Source organism: Silurus aristotelis (assembly GCF_946808225.1).
Source record: "Silurus aristotelis genome assembly, chromosome: 8".
Taxonomy (NCBI): Eukaryota; Metazoa; Chordata; class Actinopteri; order Siluriformes; family Siluridae; genus Silurus; species Silurus aristotelis.
In genome coordinates, this window is record NC_139581.1 from 20,991,640 (window position 1) to 21,006,300 (window position 14,661).

The window sequence follows — 14,661 nt, forward strand, 5'->3', positions numbered from 1 at the left end:
TGGTGGGATGTTGGTCACTAATGTGGTCAACAACTGACAGACATAAAATTGTTTCCCCTTGGAATTTTTTCTGATGGTGAGAAAATTTAGGAATAAATAAAAAAAAAAAGTCATCTTAGGACTGTATTTTTCTTTACTGTTTTTTTATAATACAAATAATCTGACTATGTAGTCTCTTTTTTCTCTTTTTTATTATTATTTTATTTCTTTTTTTTCTTTCTATTATCAGCAACCCATGCTGCAAATGTGGCAAACCTCGCATTTCTTGTGGCTCTCTTATGAAAGAAGCAGATGGATCTTTTGTAGACACAGCAAGTCAGCTTTTTTAATACAATAATAGTAATTATGTGGCTTGCTTTCTTCCTAGAAAGAAATGTAACAGATGAGATGGCAGTGAGTCATGAATTTGGGTGTAGCATCAGGTTATTCTTTTCTCTGTGTGCTTTTTGGATGATTATCAGCAGTCACGTATAAAGGTCACAACACTGGCCGCATGTGACTCTCGGCATTGACAGGGACGCCAAATTTGCTGTGAGCTGAAAGGCATCCAAAGCCCTGCCAAAAGCATTTATTCCTAGATGTGCATTGATCACACTGTGGCTGGTCATTCTGGCAGGTTTTAAATAGATTAGCTCAGGCGACAATCCAATCAGCAAACAAACAACAATAGTAAAAACACAAAATTGGCAAGACATCTGTCAGTAGACTTCTTTAACCGGTTCACGAGCCTGTTCATGACTAGCCTGCTTAACTCACAGGAAAAAAAATTGGGAAAATGTTTAGGCCAGAGAAACCTTTTCTATCTCATTGTTTTAACAGATTTACCAGATCGATGGTAAACTTCAGTTAAACTACAGCAATGTGAGAATTGAGGCACGTTTTAGATCTGAGTAAACTTTGGCAGGATTGTTGCAAAATGCATGTACTTTTAATTGGCAGGCATTAAAATGTTAATTTAATATTAGCTCCTTTGTTTCTATAATAATTTTAATTGAGATATGAAAAGGTTAGATTCTCTTACAATATAGACTGTAGTTGATTTGCAACCATCACACTGGCATTTTATTAGTGCAGCATGTGTGGAATGTGAATTGAGATGTCAGATGTTTCTCGGTAATACCTCTTATTTCCTACCAGGCATACACACACGCACACATGCACATGCACACACACACACACACACACACACACACACACACACACACACACACACACACACACACACACACACACACTTACACACATGTATACATCATTTGGTTTGGCTGTATTTAATTTGATACACAAGGTTTCTCATTATTCATTTCTCCAGTTACATTGTTCTGGATCAAAACATGAGGTACACCAATTAAACTGTAACAAGTAAGCAGTGCCTTTAGGAAACCTCTGTGTATAAATCAGCAGTGTAATGGTTGCAAGCCGGAGGCAAGGCAGATTCAAATGACAAAAAGGGGAGAATTGTGGCAGAGATGATTATTTATAAACCATTTAATAGATTCCTGTAATTGAAAGTGTAAAAAGTTTAGCCGTCTGGAAATGCGAACAGCACAGAGACAGATCCAGAACGGCAGGAACGCAGGAAAGACCGATGCTTGTCATTCGCTTGGAAAAAAACAAAACAAAACAAGATTTACAGCTGAGGAATAACAAGAACGAGTGCTACAGAAATCCATGCCACATTTAAATGAAATCATTAGGTGCAAATGGAAAAGTTATTTATATTTCCTTTGTGATAATAATAAGATAATCCAAAATAAATCAATAAACCTTTATATTCAAGGAGGGAAATGTGACAGGCCATTCTGCTATAAGAAAATTATAATTGATAGAGTGGTGTCACCCATATGAGGATGGGTTCCCCTTTGAGTCTGGTTCCTCTCAAGGTTTCTTCCTCATATCATTTAAGGGAGTTTTTCCTTGCCACTGTCGCCACGGCTGCTCATCAGGGACAAACGCACACCATTCACCTTCACTGTTGTTTTCTGTAAAGCTGCTTTAAAACAATGTCTGTTGTGAAAAGCGCTATACAAATAAACTTGACTTGACTTGACTTGGTGTGATCTGGATTGAAGTAAAGTGAAGGGCTTTATTGCTTTGATACCACAGAAATTTTCCAACATTTAAACTGTATAAACTAAAATGATTCAGTATTATTCAGGTCAAAAAATTTAATGCAGATGACGCAGATTATGTAAGAATATCTTACATAATCATAATATTACTACAACCCGAATTCCGGAAATGTTGGGACGTTTTTAAAATTTGAATAAAATGAAAACTAAAAGACTTTTTTTTAATCACATGAGCCAATATTCTTCTATTCTATTTCAGGGAAAGCCTTGTGTATTTCAGCAGGACAATGCAAAACCCCATACTACAGCTATTACAACAGCATGGCTTCATTGTAGAAGAGTCCGTGTGCTGAATTGGCCTGCCTGCAGTCCAGATCTTTCACCAATAGAGAACATTTGGCGCATCATTTAACGAGAAATATGCCAAAGAACTCTTCAGCAGCTGGAAACTTATATTAGGCAAGAATAGGGCCAAATTCCAACAGCAAATCTCCAGAAACTCATAACCTCAATGCCCAGACTCAGTTTAAACATTTATGTTTTCTATGTTAGATTGTAAATAAAATATTGGCTCATGTTATTTTGGAAAATCTTTTAGTTTTTATTTTATTCAAATTTAAAAAACGTCTCAACATTATCAGAATTCCGGTTGTACTACTACTACTACTACTACTACTAGTAATAATAATAATAATAATAATAATAATAATAATAATAATAATAATAATAATATTAATAAAACATGAATTGTTCTACACAAAGTAAAAAAAAAAAGCAATTGAACTGAACACCCTGTAATGTCCATATGCTGTTCTATTTAACCTCCATTCTCCTAGTGATGGATGATGTTCCACTAGATTTTGGAGTGTGCTTGTGGGGATTTGTGCTTATTCAGCCATAAGGATGTTAGTAAAGTCAGGTACTGATGTAGGGTGAGGAGCCCTGGGGTTCAGTGTTCCAATTAATCCCAAAAGTGTTCAGAGCTCTATTGCAGGCCACTCAAGATCTTTTACTTTAACACAGGTTTGGGTTTTGAAGTGCAAGTAAAAAATCAAATGCTACTGCATCCAAAGACATCTTATACAATGGGATGCTTAACTTTTGTTTATATGCTGTATTTTTTGAGCAGAAATCAGGAATTTGGAAGTGAGTTTCTAAAACTAAACCTTATGCATTAACAAAAAAATGGCTTTCAGTACATTCCATGTATGATTCACTTACAATTATGGGCATATGGGTGATAGTGGGTTAGAGATATGGACATAGAGCTATGTATATTATTTTCTGGATGCTTACTTAAAGAATGTCATTCTTTTTAAAACACATTTTTGGGTCTTCACAAAGTTGATAGAAGACGGAAATCAACGCAGACTTTCCTGTACAACTTGAAAACAGGATAAGTGACATTCTTATGCAAATGTACAGCACCCTAAACTCCTCCTCATTCCCGGACTAGTTTCTAGTTAGTGTCATTGTTATTACTGAAGTGAAGACATAGTTTCGGGTTAACAGATTTTGGATTTTGGAAAACTTTTGAAAATGGCAGAACCTACTTCAAGGAAAAATGGGCATCTCGAATGCAGCACGCAGGAAAGGTTTACATATTTCAAGAAAGAGGAATTTGAAGTAGATTGGGAGAAAGTGTCTGAAGGGAAGTTCGGTCATGTGTACAAAGTCAAGCTCAAGCTGTGGCGGGAAAAATGTGCCATTAAGACTTTCATCACTGCCAGCGATTACAGGTATGGCTATCTGGTTGGTAAAATTACACTGAAAACTTCAAATGATTTGCATTAAGTTAAACTCAGTTCAGTTCAATGTTTATGGCTGATTTAATGCCTGTCATTGACACAACACTGCTTTACAGATATCTGGAGGTCTGTTTATCTTTACGTTATGTCTTCACATCGTGATTTGAAATTTTGTTTCCAGATTTACAAGTCTCCACTCCTGCTTGTATATGGATCACATAATATCATATGATCCTTTTCTCCTAGGAATGTTTTGCAGGCCTTCAAATTAGGGAGCATCCAATTTAAATACTTGATGAGTATTTATGGGCTGTACAAGGACTATTCCGCAGTGGTGATGGAGTACATGAGTAGAGGATCCCTGGATAATCTTCTAACAACTCATACACTTACATGGCCAAAGAAGTTTCAGATGATCCATGAGATTGCCATTGGCATGAACTTTCTGCACACCATGAAGCCACCTCTACTCCATCTGAACTTAAAGTTATCCAACATTCTTCTAGATGCTCATCTTCATGTTAAGGTACATAATCGTAATCAGTAGTGTTGGTGAAACCTTAAATTACAAAATGTTGTATATGCTTTCTGTAACAGTTCGGCTTACATAGAAGTGCCACCTGCAAGGTTTATATTAACATTGTAATGATCTATGCTATATTATACATTGTCTGGAAGCTCAATTCTGATTGGTTCAGAGGTGTGTGTTCAAACCGCTAGTTCTGGTCAGCCTATATCAATATTAACATACAATCCCAGTCACATACGTACATAGTGAAGCAGATATTGGGAACATTTCCTAATTTACTTACTAATCCAAATAGATCATTACTGTAATTTAATGCGTTTAATTTAACCTACATGGTGAATTGGGCGATAGTGATAAATAGACCTAAACACAAGATTAATAAGACAAATCAAAAACGTTATGGTTAGATTGAGAAATGTACCAAACAAAAATGGCATCTTTCTCTTTCTTACTCACTCTAATAAATATATATATTTATTTATTAAAACTATCATATTTCAACAATTCTTGTAAATGACCATGGTATAAGTAGAATAATCCATGGCTATGTGTGTTCCATTATTGTAACGCTTTCAATGGACACAACCATGCTCTGTTTTGCACCAGTCATTTAGCCTTTCATCCAGTAATAATGTACACATGGACTTCTAAGCAAGAACAGCTTAAAAATGAGTAATTATCGATATGGTGATTAAGTGTGTCTGAACAAGTTTATTTATACCTTTGTAAGGAATCTTCAGTGCCAGTTTCTTGTAACAGTCAGAGGTTAAGCATAAACTTACAGTTTGTCTTGAGGACAAAGGAGCTTGCAGTGGTAGCACACCAAGTTAAATTTAATATATAAAAAAAGAAACTAATGAGGGGAAAACTCTGCTTATAGTAGCTGCTAGAATGCACATGGTTGTTATAGTGAGAATTGTTGTTTATTAATGAAATGAAATGCAATTGTCTACAATCTCTAGAAAGGAATATTCACTTGAAGGTGGCATAACATCTCCCAGTCATTGATGAGTTAACTGTTTGATTTATTTTTCCTAGCATATATTTCATTTGATATTTATAAATTTCACAGAATTCTATTAAATCCAATTCACTAGAAGAGTGAGACTAGATCAGACTTCAGCAGCAAAAACTTTCCCGAAATTAATGTTTGTTAATTCTAATTTGTTTGTAGATTTCAGATTTTGGGATAATTCAATTCGACGACTCATTCGTTGAGCATTTGGTTGCAAGAGGAAACATTAGCTACGTCCCACCAGAGACCTTCAGCCAGAACCCTGAAGCTCCTACTTCCAAATATGATGTTTACAGGTAAGAATCCCAAAACCAGGCAGATTTTCTAATCACATTAACTCAGACAATGTGTGTGCCTTTGCTTTGCCTGATTAAGCACTCAATCTGCTATGCCTTAAAAACAGCTTCGCCATCATGATGTGGGAGATTCTGACGCAGAAGAGGCCGTACTGTGGTACATTTGAATCCTATTTTCAGATCTTAAAGCATTTGAGTATTAATCTTTTTTGTGCCACAGATCCCACTTTTTTTTTTTTGCTGTGTGATGCAGGAATGAATATGACTGAAATATTGATCAGGGTGACATCTGGCAAAAGGCCCAATGCGGAGAAGGTCCCAGATGACAAGCCTCCTGAGTGTGAAGAGATGATCAGCATAATGCAACAATGTTGGTGCCAGGATTTGAGTGAACGGCTTTCTTTTTCTGGTAAACTTTTTTTTCATATATAATCCCATCCTTTTACATATATTAAAAAAATTGCCTATGTATAACACATGCAATTTTCATTTATAACATTTGGCGGACACTGTTACTAGAGCAACAAGTGTGTCTGGGATTTGAACTCTGGGCCCTTAGGTTCAAAGACCAATGCCATAACCACTTAGCTACCACCTCCTAGTTACAGCATACACCATTATCCAGAGCAACTTACAATAGTGTCATTTATGCAACTGAGTAATTGATGATTTAGAGTCTTGCTCAAGGGTCCAGCAGTGGCAGCTTGGTAGGGATTTGAACTCAACCATCCATTCAGAAGTACAATGCCTTCACAACTGAGCTACAAAGATGGTTTAAGCTGTGGCCTTAGCAAATGTGTAGTCTCTGAATGTATGTCAGGGTCAGCATTCTAGATCCTGCGGTCAGAGTTTTTGGCCAAGAATGGGCTTAAAATGTAAATTATAATGAGATAAACGTAATCAAACATGCACATTACAGTAGCTTACTTGGACAATCCATGGCTAGGTGTGTGTTAGACTATTTGATTGCTCTCCATGGAGGCAACCATGCTCTATGAGCGAGGACACCAGTAAAATACTTTTTGGCCTTGACCTTCAGGAACATTCACCTAAGCCAAATAAAACACTTGGAGTAAAGCAATATGATTTGCAGTGTGCTTTTAAGCTGTTTGCGCTGTGCAACCCAAAAGGATGATATCTGTTTTTTTTCCTTCAGAGACAGTGTGCATGACTGAAGCTCTAAGCGAGGCCCTGAAACTCCCAGACAGTATTCCAGGCGGGGAGATGAAGAAAAGGTCATGTAAATTTGAAAAGCCTCTGCCATCCTTGAATAGAGGAGTAAGTGATGTTTGACCATGAAGCACTCTGTCAGCAGAAAAATGAAATCTCAGCTTAAATTTAAATCACTGCCACCTTCACACAAGCTCCTTCCCTTGTGGCTGTCAGCCTAGACCTAATACAGAATTACCTAATAGGTGTATTTTTCAAACTTGTTTTTCCCCTTGTATCATGAAGAAAAATTTACTTTGCACCTTTGCTTTTCCAGGACTCAAGCGATACACCCGATGGACAACATCCAGGTTGTTGTTTTTTTTTTTTTCCAAATATAACATTTTCTGTATTTTGAATATTCTCCATAGATTAAAACAATGTTTTGTATCCACCTTGCAAACAGAGAATGACGTTGTGTTTTACTTGAAATGCAAAGACTTTGAAACCTTTAAGAACGTCCTAAAGAAGGAGCACATCTCAACAGTCTTCAAAAATGACAACTCGCTCCTTCACCATGCCGTCGCCAGCGGCAATGCTGAATCTGTGAGGCTGGTGTTAAATCACGGGGCATCTGTGAACTGCCAAAATGCTAATGGATACACGCCGCTTGTTGTAGCATTGCTGAAAAAGTTTCATGAGATCTGTGGCCTGCTTGTTGAATGTGGTGGTGACGTCAACCTCCCTGAAGAGGACCTGTGGACGCCACTACATTTTGCGTCCCAGAATGGAGACGACCGGGCAGTGCGTCTCTTACTAGATGCCAAAGCGAGTGCCTACGTGAAAGACAAAGATGGATGGACACCTCTTCACCTCGCAGCTCAAAATGGTCATGAGAATGTCGTGCGCCATCTTCTCTCACGCTTGAGCAATGTAGACGAACAAGAAGAACGATCCGGAAGGACGGCGCTCCACATGGCCTGCGAGTACGGTCATCTGAACATAACTAAGATCTTACTTGTAAAAGGAGCCGATCCAAACAAGACGGATTACACTCAAGCCACCGCTCTGCACCTCGCAGCCGACCATGGCCAGTTTCGAGTAGCACGGTTACTAGTAACCAACAAAGCAGATGTAAAGTGCAAAAACAAACAGAGTTACACCGCTCTGCATTTTGCAGCCCTCCGAGGCTGCACAGGCATCTGCAGGCTCCTGCTGAGTCATGGTGAGGAAGCGAATGTCATGACATCACAGAAATGGACACCCATGCACCTGGCTGCGCTCAAGGGACACTCAGAGACTCTGTTGGTCCTGGAGGAGAATGGTGGCTCTGTGGACGCACAAGGTGAAAGAGGTTGGACGCCGCTACACCTCGCATGCCACCACCGACATGATGAAGTTGTCTCGGTGCTGATCAATGCCGGCGCCAACCCAAACATCTCTGAGGATGGAGGTTGGACACCTCTGCACTTGGCGTGCCACAATAGCGGCTTTGCTAATGTGCTCTTGCTCATTGCTGGGCACGCCAACGTCAACGTGCAAAACGGCAGCAAGGACACGCCGCTGCATCTGGCTGTGCAGTCAAGCAGTGTTCCGATTGTTAAAGCCCTGCTAATGAATAATGCGCATAAGGACATAGCCAACTCCAAAGGGTATACGGTATTAGATTTGGCTCAGAAAGGCAACAACGAGGAGATGGTGCAGTTACTAAAGCACAGAAAGACTTGGTGAGGCAACATCTATGACTAGGACAGACATTTAGCTCCACGCCTAACAACAACTATCAACAAGCAAAGAGAAAGAAGGGCTGCATTGATCTTGACTATTGATTGCGTCGCTCTGCATATGATTTTCCTGTTAAAAATATTCCTATTGATTGGACTCAGGGGCATTTTTTTAATGCAATGAAAAGGCCTTCCTCTAACCTGTAATTGTTAATAGTTCAATATAAGTTCAGAGCACTTTTTTGTCACAATTGCATGAACTACTATGTCAGGGAATCATTTACTTCGAACACCTAGATTATCTCTACCTTTGGATAAAGTTCATTCTTAACATTCCATTGCTTTAAAAGTATGTGCATAGCATAAATTTCACAACTGCTCCGACTGCATTCTTCTCTCTTCTACTTCTACTCTGGCTACAGTACGCCTTCAAATGTCAGCATTGTATTTTTTTTCTCTCATAATCTTAAGAAAGCACTGCTTGAATATGCGAACCTGAACTAATGACAAATCTATCCATTCAAATTCCATTCAAGTAAAAATGAAGCAAACCATGCCTAATAACAAGTCTAGGGACTTGTTGAAACATGCAGCAGATCCACAATGACTCATAGTTTCACAGCAATCTTGCTGAATCATTTTTACATACAAGTTTAGTTTTTTTTAAGCCAAAAAGCCTCCGTGAGCAATAATAATCATTTAATGAAAGAGCAAGCATCTATCATGCATGATATACAGCCTGCACTTTACTTTAAAGAGAAAAGAGATGCCAATATGAGAACCAAAGCAAGAAACATGGGGAAGGTTATAAGATGAAGGTTTAAAGTATAACACATCACATTCAAAATACTTTAGCAAAACTAGCAATGCAATCAGTCACGGTGACATTTTAAAGACTAAGTGATTAGGAGTAGCACACGCTAATGATACAAACAATAAAAAGGGCATTTCATTAAAATGTACTTTTCTTAATTCTGAAGATAAACCGAAGGCCATTGCTTTGGAATTTAAAACCCTAACATTTAGAATGCAATGTTACACAGTTATATGACCTTGACACAATGCCGTCTGTCTCTGAGAAACTTCAAAACGTTGCTATGCACTCCATAGAAACCTGTTTGAGGTCAAACGAATGAAGGAGCTGGTTTTACTGTTCTCGAAGGCAACCGAGTGTCAGGTGACAAGACCGCTGTTATATAAGTGCAACATAATGGAAGTGACATAATAACATGATGGCCGAGAAAAACATCTAAATAGGAGTGTAAATGAATTCACTTTTGATGTTTTATTTATTTCTCTGTAACGAAAAGACAGTGTAAGATTTTGTCATTAAAACAAGCCTTTACAGCAAACATTTGCACGTTATTACACGTTCTGGGTGTATCAAAAGAGAAGAGCTAATGAATCAGCTGTATTACACAATACACACATTATAATATAATAAGTGTCATCTTGATATTTTCCTACATACAGATACACAGTATATTACAATTATTTAGAATAACTATATTGTGACGGTGTATTTCCTTAATTTCTTGAGTTTTCAGACTGAAACTGGCTTTACAATCTTTAATAATAATAAACAACAAATCCTTAGCTTCCTGATGCTCACTGACAAATTTTCCCCCAAAGGAGAACCAGAGATATTGATTGGGTCCAGACTGTTGGCTTTAGCAAGAGGCTTGTTTTATTATGCTTGTCAAATGCTAACTAGATGCCCTATTAAATCACAGCACCATCTAAAACTCCATTTCAGTGCCTTGTGCTCGTTTGTGCTTTATTTTTTTTTTATTTTTTTATTTTGTTTGTGTAGAGCTAATGGTTTGCACTTTTTGTTCATAGTTCCACAAAATTAGTTTAGGCTGTCAATTATACCATTTCATTAATACTAAAATATCACTAATGCACTATATGGACAAAACTATTGGGGCACTTAACTTTTTAAGGCTTTTGTGGTTCCCCCCCAAACTCTTACCAAAAAGTTGAAGGCACCTAACTGTATAGGATTCATTAGTATTAGGGGAGGTGGTAACTTAGTGGTTAAGTTTTTATACTTTGGAAACGAAGGTCTTGAGTTTAAATTCCAGTCCCAACAAGATGCCACTCCTGAGCCCTTTAGCAGGGTTCTTAACCCCACAGCTGCTCAGTTTATCTCATGAACGAGATAAATGTAAGTTGCTTTGGATAAAGATGTCTGTCAAATGCTGTAAATGTGAGTAAAAATCTTTATTTTATTTGAACTAGGAGACCCAATTGACAATGCTCCTGTGCTCAAAGCCAGCCCAATAAAGATGTGATTTACATATTTCTGTGGAAAATGTTGAGTGGCACACTATAGGTTATATATATAACACACTTGGAGTGAGTACACATCTTTACAAGCGCATTCTAAAATCTAGTGGAATATTCTCCCAGAGTCGTCCACTTCTTTCAGCTTCTCTCTCAATACCCCCCTGTCCTCTACATCTGCCTCTTTCAAACCAACTACCTGCATGTCTTCCCTCACCACATCCATAAACCTCCTCCTTGGTCTTCCTCTTTTCAGGAACATCTTCCCAGAGTAGTGGAAATTATTATAACAACAAATGGGGACTAAATATGGAATTGGATGTTCAAAAACATACAAATCTTATAGTTTGGTGTCCACAAACGTTAGTTTATATAATGGTTTTTAGGCAGTAACCATGTGCCTGCACATTGAGATGCTTCTGATTTTTTTTTTTTAGAAAATTAATTATATTTAATGGTTTATTGTAGGAATGTGAAGGATGAACACCCAATTGTGTGTGTGTGTGTGTGTGTGTGTGTGTGTGTGTGTGTGTGTGTGTGTGTGTGTGTGTGTGTGTGCGTGTTAATTGAATGCTTTCATATTTAGGCATACCTATTTCAATCAGTCCCCTATTTTATTCTATGAAATTGGAAAACCTGTTATAGGCGTTTAAGGTCTTTATTTTTTTTTTTTTATAAAAAAAAAAAAGAAAGATAATACATTCTAAAATATCACTTACATGGAGATTCTGCATATTGGTGAAGGAAAAGAGTGAAATGGTTTAAAAAAAAAAAAAACATTTCATCTTGCACTTCCCATTGATCTCTCGCCAGAGGATATTAACCTCACAAATCTTCCCTTCTTCAAACAGCACGCCACATTTTTGCTCCAAGAGAAGTTCAAATGAACTCCAGTGTTTCGAGACATTCTAGTTATTTATGATTCCAGACCTGAGAGCAATGTAAAATGATGCTGGATGTGCCATGAATAAGCTTTAGGTGTCTGTTTTTTTTTTTCCAATCCAACTAAGTGGAAAAATCTTTTCCATCATAATACAAAAGCACCCAATGAATCAATACTTATTCAGGAATTATAGACAGGCATGAATCACAGCTATCACCTCAGATGATTTTCCAGCCGACTAAATGTATTGCTTCTGGTTGTAATTTGTGACAGTACGGGCATTGCTAAATGAATAAGTGATGTGCCGCTTGGGCTGAGTGAAGTGTCAGGCACGGTCTGTCGGGAGTGCCTTTATTAACACATTAGAAAAACAAACACAGCACCTGCCCCAGGCTCAGCTGGTTCAGTGTAATTGTCTATATCTTGGGTGAGCCTCGTCTCACTGAGCATGTGATTATAGGACAGCACAATGAGAGCTTCCTTTACAAGCCTCTATTTCCACTCCTCAATCTTTCCTTAACAGGAAGCAGCATGCTTGTCCTGTATCAGGAATTCTATTGTTGATACATACTTTGTCCATTCATGCAGTAATTTGCAGTTATATAAACAACTAATTATGTGGCAGCGGCACAATGCATAGAATCTTGCAGATACGGGTCAAGAGCTTCTTTGACTTCAACCATGGAATTGTTTTTTGAGCATTTTAGAAACTTCTGGGATTATTTATTTCACACAGCAGTCTCAGTTTTTAGGTTTGCAGTCTCCGTTTTGTCTCACCCTGTGTGCAGAGGGTCTGTAGTAACTCAGATAATCACTCTTTACAGCCGTAATGTGCAGAAAAGAATCTAAACATGAACAAAACATTGACCTTTAAGGTGGATGGGCTACAACAGCAAAAAACTGAACTAAGGTTCTAAAAAAAGATTCTACACCTGTCATCCAAAACAGGAATCTAAAGTTGACCATTGGCCAAACTGAGTGAAATTGTACAGGGCTGTTAAACTTGTAACCAAAAGAAAAAGCATCCTATTAGCAGCAGGACTGTGAGCAGAAATTCCTTATAGGTAAAAGAGGTTTAGAAGAGAACAAGTTCTGATTTAGGCTGACAGGAAGGCTTTAGTAAATCAAATAACCACTCTGTACATCCCAGAAAAAAATTTTCAGAATGCCTGACAGGTAGATGGGTTCTTCTTCTGTCAAGCCAAGAACAGAAATCTAAGTGTATAATGGGACCAACATAGGCATTTTACCAGTTGGTGTCTGATGATGCACTGATTTAATTAAGTGTATGTGTAATTCATTGCAGCATATGCATAAACAAAAGTTTGGAAACATCTTCAGGGTATTAGTAAAGTCAGGTATGGCTGTAGGGTGAGGTGACCCGGCATGCAGTTATCATTCCAATTGATCCCAAAGATATTCAATAGAGTTTCAGTCAGAATGTTTTTGTCTCCTTGACAGGGCTATTCAAATTTGTATATCTTGTATTAGAGCCATTAAAAATTAGTAAAATTCTATCATACTGACCACTGAATATTTAACTTGGCACCTCATGGCAAAGAAAATTTTAATCACTGCTCTTCACAAAGATGGCCTTGGATATTAGAAGATCGGTACCACCCTGAAACTAAGCTACAGTACAATGGCCAGGGTAATACAGAGGTTTTCCAAGACGGGTGCCACTCGGAACAGGTCTCGCAAGGGTCGGACAAAGAACTTGCATCCTTGTACTGTGTATCAGGAGCAGAAGCTGACTTTAAAAAACAGACGCATGAGTGCTGCAGCATTGCTTTAGAGGTTGCAGAAGCGGAATGTCTGCTTGCCAGTGCTCAGACCATACGGCACACACTGCAACAAGTCAAACCATGTCCTGTGGTCTAATGAGACCAAGATAAACTTGTTTGGCTCATGATCAGGGTCTGCATGAGTGCTGCTGGTTCTAAGGGGCTGTGGTTCATTGAGGGAAACATGGATTCCAACATGTACTGTGACATTCTGAAGCAGAACATAATGCCCTCCTTTTAAAAACTAGGCCGAATGGCAGTTTTCGAACATAATAACAACCCCAAACATATTGCCAAGATGACTACTGCCTTGCTGAGGAAGGTGAAGGTGAAGGTGATGGAGTGTTCAAGTGTGTTTTCAGACCTGAACCCAATTGAGCACCTGTGGGGCATCCTCAAGCGGAAGGTAGAGAAGCATCCAGTAGCTCTGTGATTTCATTTCACTTTAGCAAACCTTTGTCAAGTACCACAAATGCCAGTTAAAACTGTACTGTGCCAAAAGGAAGCCCTATGTTAACAGTGTCCAGAAGCGCCGTCGACTTCTCTTTGCTCGGAGGCATCTGTGTGATGGGATGGACCTTCACACAGTGGAAACGTGTACTATGGTCAGATGAATCAGTATTTCAGGTATTTTTTGGGAGGAATGGACGCTGTGTGCTCCAGACCAAAGAAGAAAAGGATCATCCAGACTGTTACCAGCAACAAGTCCAAAACCCATGGTCTGTCATGGTATGGGGTTGTGTCAGTGCCCTTGGCAAATGTAACTTGCACTTCTGTGATGGCACCATCAATGCTGAAAAGTACATGAAGATTTTGGAGCACAATATGTTGCCTTCAAGAAGACATCTTTTCCAGGGACGTCCATGCATATTTCTACAAGACAATGCAAAACCACATTCTGCACACATTACAAAGTCCTGGCTGCGGAGGAATAGGGTACAGGTACTTGACTGGTCTCCCTGCAGTCCCGACCTGTCTCCAATAGAGAATGTGTGGCGCATTTTGAAGCGTACTATTGCCCACCTTAAGACTTGTTTGCAGAAAGAATGGGACAAACATAAAACCTAAAACATTTAATCACTTGGTGGCTTCAGTCCATAAACATCTTTTAAGTGTTGTGAAAAAGAATGGCAACATTAAAAGTGGTAAAATTTTTACTGTCCCAACTTTTT

General features: G+C 38.4%; 1 protein-coding gene across 1 annotated transcript; it reads left to right on the forward strand.

Annotated features, from left to right (window-relative positions):
* Window positions 1-3,515: 3,515 nt before the first annotated feature.
* ankk1 (ankyrin repeat and kinase domain containing 1) lies at window positions 3,516-9,885 on the forward strand. The gene is made up of 8 exons (XM_083548553.1): window positions 3,516-3,811; window positions 4,067-4,346; window positions 5,524-5,660; window positions 5,768-5,817; window positions 5,914-6,069; window positions 6,817-6,938; window positions 7,147-7,180; window positions 7,276-9,885. Exons 1-8 carry the CDS (start codon window positions 3,612-3,614, stop codon window positions 8,538-8,540), a joined length of 2,244 nt encoding a protein of 747 aa, XP_083404679.1. The 5' UTR covers window positions 3,516-3,611; the 3' UTR covers window positions 8,541-9,885.
* Window positions 9,886-14,661: the final 4,776 nt, after the last annotated feature.